The 8,710-nt window shown below is 41.2% G+C and overlaps 1 protein-coding gene across 1 annotated transcript in view; it reads right to left on the bottom strand.

Moving 5' to 3' along the window:
• Positions 1-758: 758 nt before the first annotated feature.
• Positions 759-8,710, bottom strand: part of CAMK4 (calcium/calmodulin dependent protein kinase IV) — a 193,283-nt gene continuing 185,331 nt past the window's right edge. Inside the window, exons 10-11 of the mRNA XM_037032274.1 lie at positions 5,172-5,324; positions 759-3,907 (exon numbers count right to left, since the gene is read on the bottom strand). Of these exons, the coding sequence (XP_036888169.1) occupies positions 3,467-3,907; positions 5,172-5,324 (594 nt within the window). The 3' untranslated portion in view covers positions 759-3,466. The remainder of the gene's footprint in view (positions 3,908-5,171; positions 5,325-8,710) is intronic.

Genomic DNA, 8,710 nt, shown 5'->3' with positions numbered 1-8,710 from the left:
GGCAGCTGTAATCTAAGCACAGACATTCAGGCGCCGTTTTGCTTCAAAATCACTCTAGAACGGTGCCGTCCCAAGGCAGTGGCCACTAGCTACATGTAGCCACAGAGCACTTTACTTCCTAAACATGTGACACGTACTCTTGATTTTGAAAACAGTATAAAAATAAAAATTTAAAGGATTAATTTTTCATATGGGTGATATGTTGAAGTAACAGTTGGGATCTATCGGATTAAAATGCAGTTACATTTTATCTACATTTTATTTATGTATTTATCTTTAGAGGGGAAGGGAAGGAGAGAAGGAGAGAAATATCAATGTATGGTTGCCTCTCGTGAGTCCTCTGCTGGGAACTGGCCTGCATCCCAGGCATGTGCCCTGACTGGGAATCGAACCACGATCGTGTGGTTCGCAGGCCCGCACTCAATCCACTGAGCTACGCCAGCCAGGGCAAATTTTATCTAATTTTTAATGTGGCTAACAGAAAATTTAAAGCCACATAATGTGGCTTGCATCATATTTATGTTAGAGAATGCTTGTTCTAGATGATAACTTCTACAACCATATTATTCTAACTTCTACCTTATTTATGTATTCATGGAATGAATGGGCGCTTATAGTTTGAGAAAAATCACTGGGATTCCAATTAGTCTTCTTAAAGGGGAGAGATGAAGACTGCCCTTCTCCATGGAAAAACAGTCTAGGTTATGCTGTGCATCTGAACATTTCTGAAAACAAAAATTAATAATGTAATATAACTGTCAGCTCTAAGGTGCAAAATATAATTTATTGTTCTTTGCTGAAATTCCCTTAATTCTTTTGCTTTAAATATAATTTGACTATTGTCAATTAGGGGTAACATTATGAAGTAGTATGTCAAATTATAGCTTATCTGCCATTATTTAGCTAAGTAATCTTTGAGAAGGATAATACATCCCATTTCAACAAATAATACATAAATGCTTGCTGTGCTTTCAAAACATTAACCCAATTATCCTTAGGTTGTATTTCTATGAAATCTTTGAGTCTTTTGGCTGAAATGACCTATTTTTATGAAAGTTTCATTTGTTTTCTACTGAAATGACTGAATTAGCCACTATTTAGGCATTGTCAGGACTTAATCTTTAACGCCCAAGTCAAACTTTAAAACTCCCATTGAGTTTTTTAAAGAGTACAGTTTACAGATTAAAACCAAAACAAACCAAACCAAACAAAGGAAATTGCCCTCACACGGTCAAGTGTTCACCAAGGACCAGGCACGTGTACTCACTTAAATGGGTAAAACTCTCACACACCCGTCGGCCTGAGCACTCCCTGTGCTATTCCCTGTGCTATTTCCTGTGCTATTCCCACAGCCCACAGGGCCGACCGTGCAGTCAGCCCCGAGCGTCCGAATGACAGAACTGCCCTAGGAACTACAAGGGCGTGGGCTGGGAGGGGCCAGAGGCTCTGATCTTTCCCGTGAATGACCACTCTCTCGTAAGAGCTCTTTCCCCCTCTTCCTCCAGTTTGAAATGTATGGAGCATTTACTATATATACCTGTTAAGTTTCATTGGAAAAAGTATACCAAGTGATGTTTTTAAATGAAAATCTTAATGCTTAGTAAAAAAGTCATTCTTACCAGTTAACAACAGTGAGCCCTTCATAATAGTTAAAGTGGAAATTTTGAGAGAGAGAAAGGACAGAAACACAGAAGAAGAGAATAAGTAGTCTCTACTAGTTAATACGATAAAACAACAACAAAAAAATCTTGCTCTGAGCCCGGATGATGTGACTTAATTAAGGGCCATATTCTCCATGTTGGTGATCTATCAGGCCCCTGAACTAGGAAAGATGAGAAATCCTACCTTGTTTTCTTCTCAGGAGGACAGTAGTAAATGAAGATTTGTGCTTGGAAGGCAGAAAGTCTGTTCAGGTCCAATTGCCCCCAGAAACCAGAGATTTTGTTTCATTTTCCAATGTAATAGTTTTGAGGAAGAACCAAAAGAATTCAAGATCTGTTTTTTGGATGAGAATTTTTATGTAATAGCCATTTTTCTTGTCTATCATCTTGTCCTTTGAATATAATTTTTTTTTGAAATTAAGGAAAGGTACTAAACTGTGATGCCTAATGATTTTATAAAAATGTTTCTTTCATTTCAAACTAGAAATAAGTCTGAGGTACTTGGAATTTTAATGTGATTTCTATAATGGAAAAGTGTTCATATGAAGATCAAAGAAATATATTTTGGAAAAAATCATAATAAAGTATCAAGTCTAATGTTACAGCTTCTCAAGTCTGACTTGAAATCGATTTAATTCTTTGTTTCTTTTATTTTTGTTTTGTAAGGTAAATAAAAAGTTTCACTGTCCTAAATTGACATGAAGACATTCTAAACCATATTGCAAAATGTGGGTACTTCGATTCCAAGTGTGAGAAGATACACTAGCTTTTCAGAAATATCTTTAGTTTATAAGCAGTATGTCTAAATAACTATCAATTGAAGTGGAAAAATACTTTATAAACTAAAATGCTTCCTTATTCTAGTAAAGTCAATAATGAAAGATCTTGTAATGGAATAATACTCTTTCCACTCTATTCAGACAGTTTGGCACCAGGCTATGGAATAGATTTTTCTAAATATTTGAAACTCGGTAATTACAGACTTTATCTATAAAAATGCTCCTATCCCTAAAGTTGTACAAACTCATTAATAAATCAATTTTATTTGAAAAGTGACAAGAAATCAATCTTGTTATTCCAAGTCCTGGCCTTGTTCTGGTCTTATCTCCTTTTCTTCCCTAAAATTCTTTATTCCTCCTGAAGTGTTGTCCATCAGAAGGACATTTTATTAGTAATACAGTTTATATAAATAAGAACAAAATAAAAAAAGCATTCTTCACACAAGCTTTGGAGCATATGGTTTCATGGCCTGTAAAGTATGCTTCAATTTCTTTTTTTTTTTTGCACATACCAAATGTGTTTAGATGTGTAATATATAACCATCTCCTTGTAAACAACCGGAACCCATGACAAGTGAAATGTGAGCAGCACAGGGGCCCACATCAGGGCACTACCTAGTACTGGCTGAGGGACAGTCGGAAGGAATGACTGTCTGTCTTGTGAGGAAATCCAAAGGGTAGAGGACGGTTAGGTTTTCAAAGCAAAAAAAACCTTTGTTAATATTTACTTCAAATGTGTGCTATTGGTCCCTGAAAATGCATGTTTTAAAATGTTATGTTGTATTTACTTACAATTTCAAATTTAACTCATCAGTATTAGGTATCCATTACTTACCATAGAAGACACTATTTTTTCATAAAGCAGTCACATGCATTGAAGTTAGGATTACCAACTGATATATATGTATTTTTTGCACCTCAAAAACAGAATTACTATAGTGCATATCATGCTTCCACACCTTCCTTGCTGAAGGACAAAAATGCACCGAGGACCAGGATTTGGCTTCTAGACTGGGAGGAAGCCACCTAGTACTCTGGCAGGATCACTTCGTTCTGCTGAGCTCCAAATCCCGGAGCTGGGTTTTCTTGCCCTTCTTTGGGGGCTGCAGCTTCCTCCGCAGTCTTCAGCTTCTCCTCTGCGGGGCCTTCCTCCACTTGTGGGTCAGCCAGCTTGATCCCAGCCTCTGCTGCCTCGGGCACCATGTTGGTGGCCTCAGGAGCATTTACAACAGCATCTTCAACGGCCTCCTCGGCCTGCATCTTCATCAGCTTGGCCTCTGCCTTCTCAACCGCCACTTGGGCCCCATCTCCCTGAACTTCCTCTTCTTCTGGAACAGCTTTAACATCTTCGTTGCCATCGTGGATTGGAGATGGCTCTCGGCTGGCCTTCTGGCTCTCCTGGATGCTGCTGTGGCTACTGCTGGCACTTCCCAACCGGGAGGAGGCCACCACGGCCTTCACTGCTGCCTGATCACAAACAGAAAAGTATCAGGTGTCCCCTCCACTCAAATCCCAGCTCTCACCTCGGGCTCAACTTTGCATTCAGGGAGTTGGCTTTACATGTTAGTGTTTGATCTTTCAAAGTATTATTGTACCAAGATTGTCATACGAAAACTCTGGAGAATGAACAGAAAAATCTCTTTAATCTCAAGCCCATCTGTGTATTTATTTTTTTTAAGATTTTATTTATTTATCTTTAGAGGGGAAGGGAAGGAGAGAAATATCAATGTATGGTTGCCTCTCATGAGTCCATTGCTGGGAACTGGCCTGCAACCCAGGCATGTGCTCTGACTGGGAATCGAACCGTGATTGTGTGGTTCACAGGTCCATGCTCAATCCACTGAGCTACTCCAGCTAGGGCCCGTCTGTGTATTTAATCATCGGGGCAATTGAAAGCCTGAGTAAATGCGTTTGTCCATTAATGATTGGGTTTCAAAAAATTTAGGCTGTGTTTCCCAAAGTATTTGCTCCAGGAAACACATAGATGTTTTAATAAGTTCCATAGATGTCTAATAAGTATTATAGAGGTAAGAGGTCCATGTTCAGTTTATCTGAGAAATCCTGGGCTGAGTCAAGTTTATTTAATACAGGGTATTTCAAATCAACTTAACCATGAGGCCCTTCAGGCTTATTTGGTATCAGCTTGTAAGTGGTGACAGAGGGAACACTCTGACCCCCAGCTGTTCTCTGAGACCAAAGACCCGCAGTTTGGCTGTATATAGAGCTAAACCGGAAAACCACCGTGTAAGAGAAGAGCACCTAATTTCTATTCCATGTATGTTTTATCAAGAGATATTTTTATGGATAATTTTCTACATCATTTGAATTATTTTAATTTTTACCAAGTATGCTAATTATTTATATTACAAAATATAGTTTTTAAAGATTGTTCCCCAATGTTCACATACTTAGAAAGAAGAAAACGTTCTAAATAGTTCCCACAACTCTGCTATTTAAGCAGCTCACGCTTAAGTAAATGAGAAGAAGTGATCATGTGTTTGGTGAGTAAATGTCAACATGTAACACATTTCTCCTTTTATTAACAATGAGTTCTTCTAAGACTAGAAGTGGCTTTACACCAGCGTGGTTGGGATTTCAAAGCAGGGTTTTGCCTGTCCAATACAGGAGATGGATAATAGTCTTGCATAAAGAGTGGTGGAATTAACTTTAATAGCTCAAGATAAGAGAGACATCTTCTTAAGACAACAAGATGAAACAAATGCCACCTTACCTTAAGTTTGCGTCGAGCATTGAACTCCTGGAGCTTCTTCTGAGCTGTGTCCATGTGCACAAAATTGGCTGCTTTACCTGTGACCCATGGGTGCTGCAGGGCTTGGAAGGTAGTTAGCCGTTTCTTAGGGTCCAAAACAATTAATTTCCTGACCTGAGGTGGTAAGAGCCATAGGGAGATTTTTATGGTGAGTCAGGCTTGCCCCTCAGCTTGTGAGCTTCTAGGTCTTACTCTGTTTCCCTAGCAGTACCACTGAATAAAATTAAAGAAATTTTTTAAGTGCTCAGAGGTCACTGTGCGTAAGAATGGCTTCAGGCAGTGGTAGCCGAGGGAGTCACAGGAGGCAGTGGTGAGTGCCACCTGGGAGCCCGAACTGTCGGACAACTTTCCGGCACAGGTCAAAGAAGCAGGTGCTGGCTGGCCTGAGCACTGAAAGCGCTTTGAAGGAGAACCAGCATCTCAACAATTCTAGGCTGCACTTCACATCACTTAGAATTCAGAACTTCAAATGCATCTCTGTGGAGATGGAATCATTTGCTCATCCGCCATTCTTTTCCATAGGGATTCAATGGCAACAAAAGAAAGGAAAAAAGAAAAGGATAGGATCATAACCTTTATGATTGGGTAAAAAAGAGCCTGTTTAGAATCAAAGTAAAGGTGTCAGTGGCTTGGGGGCATGACTTGTTTCAAGGACTGACTTTGACCAATTGTACCCATTCCAGGAAGTTTACCCTGCTTGTGAGGACGAGCAGATGATAAATTGCCAGGAAGATCGATGACCCAAATAATCCATGGCCCTGGGCTCAGAAGGGTGATCGGGAGTGAGTCAGAGGCCATTTGAAGTCAGAAGGCATGTTTAGGCCCTACTTAATGTCTCTAACCACTTCCGAGACCCTAGGCACAGACCCACATATGAATTGAGTGTCTGTGGACACTCACTGGGCCCTTTTGTTACATGATTTAATTTCCTTTGTTTATCAATTCTTACATACATGTAAAGAGCGTTTACATGCATATAATCCTTTCCATAACCTTATCAATTCATAAAGGAGTGATGGAAGGAAGCTCAGAAAGATTCAGTAACTTGTCCAAGGTCAGACCACTTGTAATTGGTGGAGGCCGTATTCAAACTCAGGTCTGTCCTACCTTGGAGCTCTGTGGTCACTGCACCGTAGTGACGCCCTGGTGCCTGACCTCTCTGGCCTTCATCTGCCCATGTGTAAGATAAGGAACTTTGAATGATTTAAGGCCTAAAATCTTCTCTAGCTCTAATAACCTAAAGAGAACTAAACACAGACTAACGAAGTCAGGCAGCACATCAAAGGAAGAATGCATATCTGGTTCTCCTTTTACTTCTGTTCTGCAAAATATGCAGAGAAATGTGCGTCCAAGGTAGAGGCACTGAATGTTCAAGGGCAGAGACGTGAGACTGCTTTGGCACAAAAGCTGAGAGGAGGTGGCGGGAGGCACAGGCGACTCAGAAAACAAAAACAGCAGTAAATAAGAATCTGACAGGAGTCATAGCCATCATCTGTCGAAGATGAACAGATAGATGATGAACAGAAGATGAACTAATATTTTCATGTAAATGATGCCCAAACTTTAACAACATCCTTTACAATTAGATATTTCACTCCCATTTCCCAATCATTCTTTTACTTTTCTTCATCATTACCATCCTACTCTTCATGAAAATAGACAAAATGTATTGAAAGCCAGTGGGTATGGAAAATGTATCTATGTCAGCATCAATCTATGCATTTGAAGACGATGAAGCACTGAGTTGTTAAGAAACTTGCTCAAGCTCAATCCGGTGACTTCTTCAGGATTCAAACCCAAAGCCTTACGGGTATCCTCCTGCCCCCGCCCAACCTGCCCTCCCCCCGGGCACTGTCACCTCGCTGGTAACAGATGTGGGTTCCATTAGTATGCATCTACATGGTTCAAGGATTCCTCTAGTTCTGAAGTTTTATAAATATATCAACCAACAGTGTTTAGCTGAGTGAAGACACATCACTGTTAACCCTCTTATCCATTTAATTTGTATTAAGGGTGAAAGAAATGGAAGGAGGGCCAAATAAGGAACCATCTAAGTAGGTGGTCCTTAGTCAACATGCATTTTATCCCTAAGTCTCCCAACAAGCCAGTGTCAGCCCAGATAAGAAACTGAAACACAGGTTAGATAAGAAGCCCAAGGTTACGCCTTCAGGTCATGAGAAAGGGGGCACTTGAATCCAGGTGTGTCAGATTCTAAAATCCCTGGTCTATTTCCTGATTCATTGTTTCATTCAGTAAACAGTGAGTCTGTACTATCTGCCCATGTGGCACGAAGGTCTGGGCACGCATGTGTTATTCTTGTGTAGAGTTCACAATATAGTTAAGAGAGGCTTTTGAACAAGTAGATATAAGTGATGACTGTCACAAAAGAGGATGTCTAGGGACTGAGGAACGAAGCACTAGTGGAAGGAGGGATTGCCAAAGGAGGGCAGACTACGTCTCCCAGAGGATGTTAAGTGGCAACTGAGGCTTGAAGATGAGTTACCCATGCAAGGGGTGTGTGTGTGTGTGTGTGTGTGTGTGTGTGTGTGTGTGTGTGATTGTGGGGAGGGAGAGGGAGGAAGTGTGGAGGAGAGAACATTACAAAGCAGAAGAAAGAACAGTGGCCCATCGCAGAGCTACGCTGATGAGGGCCTGGAAGTCTGGTGCACCGGGATGCAGAGCGACCAAAGGAGTGATGCGAAATGAGTGGGCTGGGAGAGGATCCCAGGCTCAGACCAGGCAGTGTTGCCTAGATCTCGTTACAGACCTTGGACTTTATCCTAGGAGCCCTGAAGCAGGAGAGTAACATGGTGTGATTTGTTTGCTAGACCATTCCTCTGGACCTTGTGTAGAGAAGGGCATGGGAAGAAGCAGCATGAACATCGGGAGGTCGAGGCAGTGGTCCAGTGGGAGAGGTCGGAGCTTGGACTGGGCAGTGCTGGTGGGGGTGGAGAGAGGTGGAGGAGTCCAGAGCTGTTCGGGAGCATGTGGCCTGACCAGGGCACAGCTGAGATGACACAGCTGCGATGACATACCTACACATCACACGTACTCCTTCACTTTCCAGCCACAGTGCAGAAGCCATGGCCTACAGGGCATCTGTCTCATGCAAGGGCATGGATGGAAAGAAGAAAATGTTTGGAGGGAAAAAAGCTTTGGATAAAAGGTCTGGAAACCTGGATCACTGGTTCCCAGCAATAACTTTCTGCTGGAAAACAATGTGACCTTGGTGGTCATTTCATTGACCTGGGCTTTAGCACATTCATCATTAAAATGAGGGGACATCACCCTAGATGACTCCTCAGATCCCTTGAAAATCTAATCTCTGTGATTCAAAAGTTAGCTTTTAGTAATTTCTGCATATTAATGGTGAATATTTTAATTCCTTGCTAGTATGCTCTTCATTTTGGGCCATTTCCTCTTTCATTTCCTGAATGCAACCAAACTTCAACATTGGCCTGAGTGACAAGCCAAGTAAAACAAACCAACATAAAGAACAA

This window comes from Sturnira hondurensis, unplaced genomic scaffold, assembly GCF_014824575.4.
Source record: "Sturnira hondurensis isolate 20B ecotype Veracruz unplaced genomic scaffold, ASM1482457v3 Scaffold0021354, whole genome shotgun sequence".
In the NCBI taxonomy this organism is placed as follows: domain Eukaryota; kingdom Metazoa; phylum Chordata; class Mammalia; order Chiroptera; family Phyllostomidae; genus Sturnira; species Sturnira hondurensis.
This window is presented reverse-complemented; position numbering and strand designations above follow the sequence as displayed.